Genomic DNA, 14,156 nt, shown 5'->3' on the forward strand with positions numbered 1-14,156 from the left:
ATTTAGCTTTTTTTTTTGGTCATTTTTGGAGCTTAACAGCTTGGGGTTTACCACTGTGTACTTGCTAATAGTCTCTGGGCACATGGAACATTCAAATTTTACGTTTGGAAGTTATAATTAGGCATTGCTTACCTTCCCCTACTGTGTTTTAACCCTCATTTTCTAGTGGTTTAACTGTTCTGATTTCCATATTTGGTGCTTGAGAACAAAAGCAAAAGCATTTGAGTTGTCAAGCTCTTCTGCTATGCCTCGATTGATTACTTGGCAGAAAAGTATGTCAGCTAAATGCAGCAGCTGTAAACAGCTGGAAGTCATGCAGCGTATGGGTAGAGATTAGTTTACATTAGTACCCAAGTAAATGGCTCCTTGTATGAAATATGACTGGAATATATAAGCTCAGCTGTCTTTTTCATAAACACTTGAGCAGGTCATGCAGTGTTTTTACATGGCATTACATTTTAGGAGTTTTTATTAGTGCCACTTTCCAGTTCGCATCAATATCTGTGAATTGTTGCATCAATGTCACATGTTTTAAGTATTAAAGGTACTGTATGGTGACTATCAAATCATTTTGATGTAATTGACTGAAATGATATTCCATGTTTATTGATATGAGGTGGCATAAATGCTGGTAGTCAACCTTAGGAGGTCAAATTAAATAAAATTTTCTGGGTATGTTATTTTGTGCTCTATTAATGGAAAGTTACCAGTGTTACATGTGTTTTTATTTTTTATTTTTGTAGATGGTGGAACAAAGAAGCTACGCAGCACCATCCGGCGGAGCACAGAGACGGGTATCGCTGTGGAGATGAGGAACCGTGTCACGCGGCAGGGCAGTAAGGATTCGACAGATGGCAGCACCAACAGCAACAGCTCTGATGGAACGTGAGTGACATAGTGTCTCATTTTATATTTATTTATTTATTAAGCACTTTTTAAACAAATGTCCATTGACACAGACTCTTCTTCAGACATAAAGATCACAAATCACTGCATCCAAATACATTTAAATGGGGGGTAATTTTGTTTTTGTGAGATCCACTTGGATGCATTTGGATGCAATAATTTGTGATCCATTTGCTTAGATTTTACTTAAAGCCTTTATGTATAATACATTATAAAAGTATTTTTCATTATATAATGCATCGTATGATCTCATTAATAATCTGCTAATATTATGCATTTTAACTTTGGTTGCAATTATTTGTGAAGAGATATAAAGCATTACGACATACATTATGAATACCTTTAAAATGTATTATACATAAGTGCTTTAAACAAAGCTTAACAGTAGTTTAGATTAAAATAAAGGCAGTACAATGGTATTTTACAATTTTAATTATACATTTTTACATGAAATGAATGACAATAAAATGTTCCTTATTGCCATGGAAATAATTCAGAGGTGGTGAAACACGAATAGGGCTGCAACAATTGATGAAATTGGTAAATAATGTGTAGTAACTTTTCATGAGTAAGGAACACGCCACAACCATGAATGTTGGACAATTATTTCTTAAAGAATTTAGGGATGAATAGCGAGAGGATGAAGGGGAAGAGGATGGTAGTCAGGCTGATCTGGGCTTCTGGTGTTGGTGGCCGGAGAGTGGGGGCATCATCTCAGTTAAGATACCCCCCCCCCCCCCCCCATACAACCTGGAAAAGAAGAGAACGGGATTGTAAAGATGGCTGAATGGATGAGAGAGGGAGGGGAAGGGAGGGTTCAAGAGAAAGAGACAAACAGTACTGTAAGGGGCGGCCTGATATAAGATGGTTTAGAGAAGTCAGGTGATTGGTAGAGACGTGGCCCGGCTCCTGAACCCCAGTTAACTAGTTAACTCGATTAAAGGTGCACTATGTAGTATTTTTGCATTAAAATATCCAAAAACCACTAGGCCCGTGTTATATATTTTGTTCAGTTGAGTACTTACAATATCCCATATGTTTCCAACTATTTGTAAATTGTGAGAAAATTGCTATTTTAGGACCGGGACGTATAGCGTTTGAGCCAGTCGCCTGTCAATCATGTCATATCTGCGAAACAAGCCTGATTAGTTTTGATGAGTTTGATAGATCACACATCTCAATGGTTGTATTTTAGGTTCATCTTCCCCACCACTCGCCTGGGCCCTGAGAGCCAATTCAGTGACTTCCTGGATGGCCTTGGTCCCGCACAGATAGTGGGACGTCAGACATTAGCCACACCGCCAATGGGTAAGAGTTGCATACTGGTCAATATACACTGAATTCAGCAGTTACAAATATGTTAATAAAAAGGGTTCATTTGCATTTAATCAATCAATAAATGTGTCAAGAGTTATTGTGGTGAAATGTTAGCTTTATTTGTCACACTGTAAATGGAAGGTCAAGTCAAAAATATTGCATATTGTGATACAGTCTTCCACGCTGTGTGCTGTTGTACAGTAGGTCATCAGGGTACATCTGTGTACAGTAAATTTGCATGCTGAGAATGGTATACATAGTATACACAGTAGAAATTGAATGACACTATGCTATCCTTTAGCACTCAGAGGAGCTGATTGTCAATGAATTTGTCTGCAAATGAACACATATCTGATGAATGTCATTCTTTAAATGTTTACTGGACTGGAGTTACTGACTTGTAATATTTAATAATAGCCTATGTGTCTCTTCAAATCAAATATGAAGACTAAAACTCTCAGGAATGGAGGTTATATATTGCTTTTTGTCGCCACCTGCTGTTGAATGATTCCATTGCAAGATGTCTGCACAGACATGAACGTTTTAATAAGCCGTATGGTTTTCTCTGTTTAGGTGATGTTTACATTGGTGTGTTGGATAGAGGGGGTCAGTTAGAGGTTGAGATCACGCAGGCCCGAGGTCTGACCCCTAAACCAGGCTCAAAGACCATTTCAGGTAATTTCACGATTAAACTTGACTGTGTTGAATCATTTGATCTACATTACTTGTTGGGTAAGGCCACAGAACACCGTTTCATTATTGGATATTTGCTTCTCTTTCAGCAACATATATAAAGGTTTATGTCCTGGAGAATGGAATGTGTCTCGCTAAGAAGAAAACCAAAGTGGTGAAGAAAACCCTGGATCCAACCTTCCAGCAATCCCTGATGTTTGATGAGAGCCCACAGGGGAAAGTGCTACAGGTATTACAAATACAAATCACTACAGCTATCCTTCACACTCTTCAAAAAACAGCATACTAACATCAAAATATCCAGAGGTCCCAAAAAACTTAATTGAGTATAAACTTTGTAGGTTTTTTTTAATGTTTTTTAATGTAATTTGTTGATGGAAAGACAGGAGATGCTGTTTAGAGTTCACAGGGCTCATTTTGTTGTATTTGCATGGTTCATATTCTGTACGGTCTATGCAGGATAATATTAATTATTATTATTTTTTATATGCCAAACACCCCTTTAAGAAATCGGAGAATGTTTAATATCATCAGTAGCTAACCAAATAACATGTATTATTATCCTGCGGTGGAAACGCTGCTATACACTACCATTAAAATGGCCATTCACACACCCTCAAGCCATCCTAGGTATATATGACTGTCTTCTTTTAGCCACCCAAACACAATTGGACTACATTAAAAAATATCCTGGCTCTTTCAAGCTTTATAACAGTAGCAAATGTCCAAAAAACTCCTAATTCAACTTGCGTTGCCCGTCTGGCGGAAGCTAGTTATTTTAGTTTATAACGTTTTAAATATGGATTTTTTTTTCCTTACAAAAACCCATCACTTCGCTTCAGAAGGCCTTTATTACTTTATTAACCCCATGGAGTCGTTTGGATTACTTTTATGATGGATGGATGCACTTTTTTTTTTATAAAATCAGGAGCGCCATTCAATTCAATTCAATTCAGTTGTGCTTTATTGGCATGACATACATGGGTACATATTGCCAAGCATTTCACAAAGCAAAACAGAAACACACATAAGCATTCACTACCAGTATAAAGCTTGGAAGTCGTCATGAACTCAAAATTGACCCTATTTACTTTGTTAGTGCACATCACTAGTCTTGTATTGAACAATTAATCCATGCCAGTTAACACAAAGAAAAAAAAATTGTCCGCTTCGGAATGGCGTTCCTTCTCTGATGATATTAGTTTGGCGGCTTGGGTTTGATTATCCTTTACCACTCCCCTCCAACCTAGCGAGAGATGGAGAGGAGGTGCGCTAAAGTAAAACCCCGCCCTCTATTCAATATTCCGGTTCACTTGGAAATACATCACCAAACTTAAGTAAAGTCAGTTGCAACTTCCTGTTCACGGGGGACTTTAATATAACTATGATTGAGTTCATCTGAAAGAAGAAAGTTCTATACACCTATAGGATGGCTTGCTGGTGAGTAAATCATGGGGTCATTTTCATTTTTGAGTGAGACTTTCATATTGTTCATATTCATATTGCATCTAGAGCTTACAGTTTATAAATGTCATTACATAAGAAACTTTCACACCAAGTGCAAATGCCATATTTAAGACCACTGCATATTAAAAGTGTCCATTTAACCTGCCCAGGTGATCGTGTGGGGTGATTACGGCCGCATGGACAGCAAGTGTTTCATGGGAATGGCTCAGATCCTCCTGGATGATCTCGATCTGTCGTCAATGGTGGGCGGTTGGTACAAGCTCTTCCCCACCTCCTCTCTGGCGGACCCCAGCATCGGCCCTCTGACACGCCGACTCTCCCAGTCCTCGCTCGAGAGCGCCACCAGCCCCTCGTGCACCTAGACTCGTCCTCGTCCCCGTCTAAATATGCCTGTGTTCTCTATCTCTACGTGTGTATCTCCGTTCAATATACCCCGCCACCGACCCCAAAAGCATGAACACACACTCTGATAGATACAGCCAACTCGCCCGGGGCTGGAACGCTCCTCTTTACCGATACAGATATTAAGAGTTGGATACAAATCAGGCATGACACATTTAACACACACACCCTCGCAGATGGATATGGGTGTAACCAGCAACATGCGGTTGTAGGGGCGTCCGGAATCAGTCATGGCTAGTTACATGCAGATCCATTGTTCGCAGGTCAATCAATAGGGGCATTTAATAAATCTGCTGAGAAATGTTCCTGACAATGTAGCATTTGTGTTGACGTCACGTCACACAGGGAGCAGAATGGGTTCTACAAGACTAGCAGTTCCAGACCCTCAAGGGTCAATCATTTCTCTATGCCAAACCCTTAGTTTTATTTTTTAAAAACCAAAGCAATTCTTATTATCTGTAGTGTTATATTATAGAGTATGGATATGTAGCAGAGTCAATGACTTAGATGAGATGCAAAAAAACTAAAGCCGTGTTAGAAAAACTCACTAGACTACATTCACAATTAAACTTTTAAAATGCAGGGCTTTACTCCACATGTCAGGTTATTTATTAGAAATGCACACCATTCCTGTCGCATAAAGTAGCGTATTCTTATTTTTTTTTCCTTTTCGGAGAGCTCAATAAATAACTATATAGATCAATATTTGTGTTTATGTATTAATCGACTGCATTCTGCACGTTAACTCGCAACCCTTGTCGAGCAAAATATGTAAAGTGCTATTTTAAGCTTGCCTTTAAAATTATGTGGACTTATAGATGGTAGGTTATTTATTTTGCTAATGTTTTAATCTCACTTTTTGTCTGAACAACACAATCTGCACCGAGCTGCAGACATAGTCAGAGGGAATCGAACCCTCTAAAGGAGAACCAACTGTCCTGTTAAACCAGCAACCCTCATACACAGCTGCTGCATTGTGGGATATGCCGAACGCCGTCCGCATGGCAAGCAAGAAAACTGTTCTTGTAGCAAGTAACGAAGATTTCTGGAAAGCTAGAGCCGCATTATACTTTACCGCCTCAAGTAGTTTTCGTTCTACCAGCATATGGATCTGAACTGTTAAAGGTCTTTTCCATTTCCTGTTGCACTCAGGAGGTCACGCTGAAAAAAACCCACATACACAACTATATGAGGACTGGTGATGGAGTCGCTCGCTCAACAGGATCTTGAAGCCCAGAACAAATGGTGTTCTGTAAACTCCTGGACACTTTTTTTTTGGTCTTTGAACTTTGGAAGTGTGACTATTCCTGTCCAATCAGCAGTCTTCTTTAGCTTCGTGTCTGAAGCTGATTGGCTCTAGATGGCTTCTTCAGTCAGTCTTTGGTGTTACGGAGATTTGTGGAAGGAAAGCAGCACTATAGGTAAAATACAAAGTGTTCATCTCACCCCTGTCAGCCTCCTCTGCACATCTAGATTTCATTTCATGAAGATATATCAGATTGGAAGTAGGTACCATACATATCATAGGATTTCCGTCTTTCAGTCACATCTTCTGCAAAGATGGTAACACCTACAATATGATTCATAAGTGACAGTATCAATACCCAGCGAGCAATAGCCATCATTTCATCTCAATATAGTCCGGATATGAGTAACCCACTTCTAGTCAAAATAATTTGGTTATATGTCATTGTTTTGCCAAAATAACTTGCAAGATGTATGATATTCCATCATGTAAGCAACGTCAACAGTGATTACAAGGTGTTTGGTTTCATTTATTTGACATGTTCTTGTTCTACAAGTCTAGTTCTTGGGCTTTGGTCTATTCAATTTTCACAGACAGACCAAATCTTGTGTTTGTTTTTTTTAGCCTAGACGTCTTTTAATCGCAAAATTGCTTGCTGGATGAGAACCAGAACAATATTAATTTCTAAGTTCCTGTATGGATCATTAGCCAAATCATTAAAGACGCTTGTGTTTTTGTTTGATTTTCTGGTTTGCGTCATGAAATGCATGATCTGCTTTCAAAGGCAGACTATGAGATCAGCAATTCGTTTCATCTGATTTATCATTTCAAATCGTTTAAAGTATTTTAGTATTGCTTTTTGCCGTCTCTACAGCTGTCTTTAATTTCTGCCAATGTCACCGCTACTCTGATCAAGATGTACAGCGCAAAATATTTGAACCATTTCCCTGGATGTTCATAAGAATGTGTGCCTCACATTCCGTACTTCCAAAATATTGTATTTCTTTCTTATTTGCTTTTATTTTCCTAACCGTTCCATCCATGCTCTTAATGTGCACGTTTCCATGCATTTGGGAAGATGTAGAACACCTCTTTACCGTACATTTTTTGCGTAGAGAGATTTCTCTTTAAATCTTGAGAAACATTTGGTCAACATTTGTGTCTTTAAAGGACATTTAAAATGCTTTCTCTGTTCATTTAGATGTCTTTGCTTCACAAAGTATCTTTTAGGACAATTTCAAGCTTTACATGATTACAAAAAGTTCTGAACCACAAGACAAATGTCATGCACACTAAATATATTTGCATTTCAATTATTTCTGCATGCCCAAATGTACACGCTGGACACCCAACTTTGGCCGCAAATGAGATCAGATTAGTTGCCGGTGAATGCCTTCATTCTGGACAATGCAGTTATATAGTGTAATAGTAAGAACAAAAACAGTGAATAAGGTTCCGCTTCCAACATCTGAAACTTTATTACAGTACTTTGCTCTTTCTTATTATCATCTAAAACTGCAAATGTACATTCAAGTCGAAACTATTTTACCCATGCCAGTCATGGCCGATTTTACATTTTAAAATATCAGACATATATTTTAAATATCAAAATATATAAAATATCGAGCCTCTGCTGATTCTCACATACATTTCTTGCTTCTTATGTATTTGCACAAGTTTGAATGTGTTGCACCTTTCTCTTTTCCACATACAGACAAATGTCTGTAAATTAAATTAGATACTAACTAAGAAATAAATTGTTTTATTGTACTGAAAACAAACTGTACTTGCAGCTGAATGTTTGTCCTTGGTAAACACTATGAAATGACTATTAGATATTGATATTTTTTCTATGTGATTTTATGTACATCGGAATATGGGATTATATGTGTCCCTGTACAATGAAGTAGTTGCAAAATCTTGCATTTTTGCAAAATGAAAAGAATGCATGAAAATTTGTACTGTACTGCTCTATTTTTTCAGGTGTAGTAGATGGATGTAGTTTGTTGCAATCCATAGCTAAACCAAATGCAACACAGACAAAAAAAAAATCTTGATTTGCCGCTTCCAGATTTCTGGATGCGTTTCGATATTTTAACGTGGAATGAGAACGATCAGATCTGTTTTGCTCTGACAGAAATCAGATACAGCTATCAAATGCTTCTGTGGTGTGTTGATAATCTGTAAATACAAATCTTTGAGTATAACGTTGTAACTTCTGAATAAGATGCCTGAAAAATCACTAGCATCTGATTTGTTTAAGCGCTTGGTGTTGTATCAGAGTACTTGATGCTTTTGTATGCGAGAACACTTCATTCTTTTCAGTTCATTTACATGGCAAAGACAGAAGAGATTTTTTTTGTTTGTTTCCCTTTCAGTTTTATGGCGTCGGCATGCACATTTTATGTGTGTAAGTAGGTGACACCAGCCTAACTGGGGAATGATCTTAATACACTTAATACAGATCAATATCAATGTGATGTTATGGCCAACAATCATAGCCGATACAGTTGGAAGTCCTGGTATTCATGCTTACATTTCTTATTTGCATTTAGAAATGGACAGTAGATTGTAAAACTGCAAATGATGTGTGACTTTGAACGTTTCTTTTGAGATGTTGCTTTGTCAGGTACTGTATGATGTAGTATATAAATGTTGAGAGATTGTTTTACTTTCAAATAGGAATATAATCTCCCTTTACAACTACCTGGGCCATTTAAACCCTTGTGAAGTATTTTTATGAAACTCAAATATTGTTTTATTTTCTGTCTGTTATCAAATATAAGGACTATTGAGGTGATATTTATCTTATTTTTTAAAAATTCATTATTTTAAAGGGTGGTCTGTTGGATAAAAGGCAATGGCTTGTTTATTGCCTTACTTGTGAGTAATTATTAATGCTTAGATGTGTTATTGAAAGCCTTGAGTGCTTTGCTCCGATATCATAAGTATCTCTAACTTGAATGTACATATATATTTAAATTTATTGTATTACAAGTTTTATTTGTTTTACTGTGCCTGAATGACCCAGTATGACACATCATTTCCCGGTATCTGTTGATGTTTAAAGGCTTACGTGAGCACAAGAACCCAGGGGCCTCATTTATAAAATGTTGCTTAGAAACTGTCCTACATTTGATCTTATGATTATTTCTCAAATGTGCCATTGTGCAGTACCTCGTCCCTGAAACTCTGCCACAAGGAAAAGTGTGTACGTCTGCTTAGACCCTGACATGGCGCTGAGCACATTTCCATGTCAAACACTCTCTTAATATGAACATTGGCGTGGATTTTAGTGTATGCACAGATTTGGAATGTGCAGACTAAAATGTACACCAACATTCATATCACTTTGACATGGAAAAGTGCTTTACATTTTCTTTTTTATAAATGAGACCCCTGCTAATTCAATCTATTTTCTATCACAACTGATGTGAATATTTTTTAATTTTATTTTTCAAAACGTACAATTGTATCAGATATAATTTGTAAAGTTCAGTGTTTGTTTTTAGCCACTTACATTTAGGCCCTTTTTTGAACTGTACATTTTTTTAATAAGTTACCTGGTTGCCTTACATTTTTGAGTTCATTGACATTAAAAATTTGAGTTAATACAATGAACAATTTTGAGAATCAACCCTCTTTATTCAAATATTATTAAAATATTTTGTAAGCATATTAGGTATTTTCATGATTTATCACATTTGTATGTGGTTCAGATACAATAATATTTTGAGTTTCTATTTATTAAACTTATTTCCTTCATTGTATCAACACAATTTTTTAATTCCAATAGATTAAAATTTTAAGGCAACCAGGTTACTTTTTTAAGTTAAACCAACAACAAAAAAATACAGTGAGAAATAGATTTGTTAAAATGATATGGAGAAAGCCTGTATTTTCTTTGTAGCATGTTTTATTTGTCTATCTTCTCAAAGAGCCATTGGCTCTTTTTGTTTGTGATCACACTTAACTAAAACTAGGATTACATATATTTTGAATAGTTGGAATTTATTGGACTCTTGTGTCCGACTGTCATTGGCAATGTATTCATTTTACAAATGCAAAGACGGTCATTTGTAGTCTTTTTTCTCATTCAAGTAGCAAAGCTGTAAGCAGCTCTTTTTGTTGCCATAAATCAGCTATTCATATTATTCATGGCGTTGTTAACAGCATAAGACACTGTTGGGACATGATCACCTTCGCAGAGAGAGGTTTTCAACTTTCATGACAAATGTAGCTACTTTGAAATTCATGCACAGTTGCATCCATACATCTATCCTATATTAAACCTTATCCTGTTGAAGTCCTGCACTTTGGGAGAGCACGATCAAAGAGTTAGAGGCGGGGTAGCCCCCAAAACTTTTAGAAAATTATTTGAGCTGAAAGTGCACTGCTGTTTAGGAATAACAGAATGGTAAAGAGTTGTATGGGGAAGCTGTAATTTTATACTTGTGCTTTGTAAATGTTTTCTATGTGCAGTATTTGATAATGTAAAACTGGTATTTTTGTGGTTTGTACGCTGCAGAATTATTTAAGGTGCACGCAGTTTTGTAAGAAAAGGATGGGAAAAGTTGAAGAAAAAAAACATTTTGACTGAAGCCTGTATCTGCATGCATATTGACAGCTGGAAGCTGGAGGTCAATAAATTTGATTTGAATCACCCCTTTTGTTGAGTCTGAGTGGAACTCTTTATAGTGAAATTGCTTTAAATTTGATCAAGGACTAGAGGTCTTATTTATACAAAAAAAAAAAAAAAAACATTTTAGAAACATCATACATTTTATTTGGCAAATTATATAACTGCCAGATATTGTCAGCAATGCAAAGTAAATCAGTGAGAGGCATATGCACACTATGAAAGTTAAGTGTATGTTAAGTGCCATTTTACATGTATGCCCAGCTCAAAGCATTTGAAGTGAAATGTCTAAAGCTCTGGCGTGCTGTACAATAGGACAGTTCAGACACTGAGGACATCTTAGATCCGCTAGGGGGACTGCATCCATCATTCAATTGGCCCAAACTGTAAGTAGGAAAACAAAAGTGTGAATGAGATCCACTGAAATTGGCATACGCCATTCGATTGGGCCAGTCCCATGTCTTCCTCCTGCACGCCAAACCAATGTCTCCGCTCGCTCGGCCCAGAAACTGGTTTTCTAAGTCTCTAGTTGCGCAGTGTGCAGGTCTCTGCCGCACGGAGGCGCTGCTTTCCCGCTGCAAAAGTGACTCGATGGAAAACGGGCTTGTAAACTTCTTTTCTGCCTCAGAGCGTTTGCAGGTAGCCCTGTTTTCCGTCGCATTCTTTCCAGAGGGAATTTCTACGTTTCCATAAAGGTCAGGGAAAACGTCACACAAACCACGGAAGTGTCGTCGCAGTATCTTTGTGGTGATTTTACTATCATCAACTTTCCAAAAGTTGCGTTTTGCATTTGGGCACTCTGGATTTATAGGCACCTGTAAATTTAAAGGGAACATCCTTAATAAAATGTCCAGTAATAATAATAGCCTATTAAAAAGAAGAAATGCTTACCTTTACAAAACAGCTGTTTGAAGATAAACAGACTCTGATATTATTCTCAAGGCCTTTTCTATCCCCATCCACAAACACGGTCACCGCATTCATTAACTGGGGGAAACCGCGTTAATTAAAATGAAATAAAAACATGATGCATTCTGGTTTAGCTTTTTTTAATACAAAAAAAATTGCATTGGCCTATTGGTTTAAATATGAAATATCTATTAAAGTCAACAATATTCATGTTTGCTCTTAATCAAAAAATTAAGTCAAGAGCTTATTCATAACCTTGCTTTTTAGCGAAAATAATAATAATAAAAAAAATTATATATATAAACATAAAGCGGCAAAATGTTTTAAAAAGTTTTAAAGTGAGCGCTTTATCAGCGGTAATGCATGATAACTTACCTCGCAGAACGTTAGTCTCTTCTCAGGTGCGTTTTGAATGACATACGCGATCAGACCCAGGTACGTCATTTTCTGTTTGGAGTATCTCTTGTATTTTCTTCTGACCAGCATGTCTGCGCACTCTCGCTGCATCTCTGAGAACATCTGAAGTGAGCTCGAGTGAGGATGAGTGTCTGAGTTCGGCCGATATATGAAGCACGTCGGCTATAGAAGAAGTAGATGGACATTCCTTATTAATGTGGTCTTTTACATAATTGACGGAGGTGTTAATTCGTGGGCGGGGCTGGCATGCATGGATGGACTGGACCACCACAGTCTATTGGCTGCATAGCCTAAATGTTTTTAATATTGTAACATGCCTGCATGAAACAAAGTTTGAAAATATAAAGCTACAGGTTATATAGCTATATCAAACATAAACTAAAATTTACAAGTAAAATGTTCATTTAAATAGCCTAGTTACGTTGACTGTCTCTGTATTAATAGCTTGCCCCAAAACATATTTTATTGGGCTATAAATAATAACTTTGTGTAGCCTAATCTTTTCTAGATTAAATAAACGCTGGAACAAACCTACGCATAATTAGTGCTATGTTGGGATTGTTTAAATGGTTTTGTAGGCTATGGCTGTTTTCACACAGACCTGTTTCCATTTTCCAAGATTTATAACATAGGCCTACACTGTCTCTCCAAAAAAAAAACAAAAAAAAAAACTATTACAAAGTACACAATTGTACCTTTTGAGGTACAAATTGGCCGTCACTGATGGCACCCTTAAGGGTGCATTTTTGACCATAGTTAGAGGGAAAACAATTGTATAATTGTACCCTAAGTGGTTCCCAAACCTGAACCTGTCCTGGGGACCCTCACCTGTACACATTTTGCATGTCTCCCTCATCTAACACACCTGATTAAACTTATTAGTTCATTAGTAGAGACTGCAAGACTTGAATTAGGTGTGTCTAATGAGGGAGACATACAAAATGTGCAGTGGTGAGGGGTCCCCCGACAGGTTTAGGAACCGCTGCTCTAAGGAACAATTGTGTACCTTTAAAGGTAGTTATATGTTTTGTTCCCCAAGGAACACCATTGTATATTTTTGTCCTTTCTGAGAGTACATATTGCATCTGAAACCCAAGATAATTTACAAGGACACATAATAGACCAAAGATGCTTTGTAGCACGATCACACACACACACACACACACACACACACACACACACACACACACACACACACACACACATACACAAAAAACAGATGCTTAGCTAACAAAGAAGGAAACAAATGTATTCAATGATTCAAAACTGTGAATTCCCAACATTCTCATGTTTATTGTGATAAGACATACATTCACACGTGACATTCATATGCAAAATAAATACTGGTGGCAATGAGTCAGTTTAACTGACTTGTTCTCAACCTCTTTAAATGACAACTGTATTTAAATTATGAAACAAATAAACAGATAACAGCCTATAATAAATATTTTCTTAGGCTATGTATTAATTAAGTTATTCTTTGCTTAATATGAGTAGATAACTTTATAGAACATTTTGATATTGATAAAATGTATAGACTTGACATATGTCAAGACGTACAGGTTTATTTAGCTATATTCAGGTGAGTGTAAAAGTCTTTCATATATCCCTGTTGTGCTGTAACTCTAGAGGTTGCGACAAGAAAACCTTATATGGATTCTTGACACATGTGTTAAGAACCCTTTATGCAAAAAAATGTTGGCCTATAAGGAGAAATTAGCTATTATTTGCCATCTTGGTGTTACTGTTGGATGCTTGTAGAAATCATCTGGTTCTATGGCTGAATGTGCAGTGAACGTTATCTCTTCAATGTCCATTTTTCTCTTAGAAGAGATTGAACCTTTGGAGTTCAAAAAAGAACTTTAAAGGAACTGTATGCAATGTATTCCAATTAATCATACAATTGCCCTGATAGACATTAAGAAGTAATGTTAATTTCAAATACTTATATCACTAAAAAACAGCAGTCCGGCCAGGATATTGTCATTTAAAAGTTGTTGCAGCCCTCAACTGATGTTGATGTTGACATGTGTTTTGGCCTGAAGCACCACCCTCCACCTTTCTACCAATCACAAAGTCAGTAGTGTTTCGGCATCCGGGTTGCCAGATCAGCTGCAGCTACAAACGTTCCTGCTGGATCCTGCATCATATCTGTCAACC

The 14,156-nt window shown here is 37.0% G+C and overlaps 1 protein-coding gene and 1 long non-coding RNA gene across 2 annotated transcripts in view; one reads left to right on the forward strand and one right to left on the reverse strand.

The window, feature by feature from the left end:
- The window catches only part of rims3 (regulating synaptic membrane exocytosis 3), a 94,664-nt gene extending 83,963 nt beyond the window's left edge, over nucleotides 1-10,701 (forward strand). The window contains exons 3-7 of the mRNA XM_067425254.1: nucleotides 744-885; nucleotides 2,102-2,214; nucleotides 2,797-2,898; nucleotides 3,006-3,145; nucleotides 4,533-10,701. Coding sequence (XP_067281355.1) covers nucleotides 744-885; nucleotides 2,102-2,214; nucleotides 2,797-2,898; nucleotides 3,006-3,145; nucleotides 4,533-4,745 — 710 coding nt within the window. The 3' untranslated portion in view covers nucleotides 4,746-10,701. The remainder of the gene's footprint in view (nucleotides 1-743; nucleotides 886-2,101; nucleotides 2,215-2,796; nucleotides 2,899-3,005; nucleotides 3,146-4,532) is intronic.
- A 93-nt stretch (nucleotides 10,702-10,794) lies between these two features.
- On the reverse strand, nucleotides 10,795-12,171 carry LOC137047515 (uncharacterized). The gene is made up of 3 exons (XR_010899205.1): nucleotides 11,955-12,171; nucleotides 11,562-11,657; nucleotides 10,795-11,485 (listed from the first exon to the last, which is right to left on the reverse strand). It is a non-coding gene; the product is annotated as an uncharacterized lncRNA (long non-coding RNA).
- Nucleotides 12,172-14,156: the final 1,985 nt, after the last annotated feature.

Source organism: Pseudorasbora parva, chromosome 19, assembly GCF_024679245.1.
Source record: "Pseudorasbora parva isolate DD20220531a chromosome 19, ASM2467924v1, whole genome shotgun sequence".
NCBI lineage: Eukaryota > Metazoa > Chordata > Actinopteri > Cypriniformes > Gobionidae > Pseudorasbora > Pseudorasbora parva.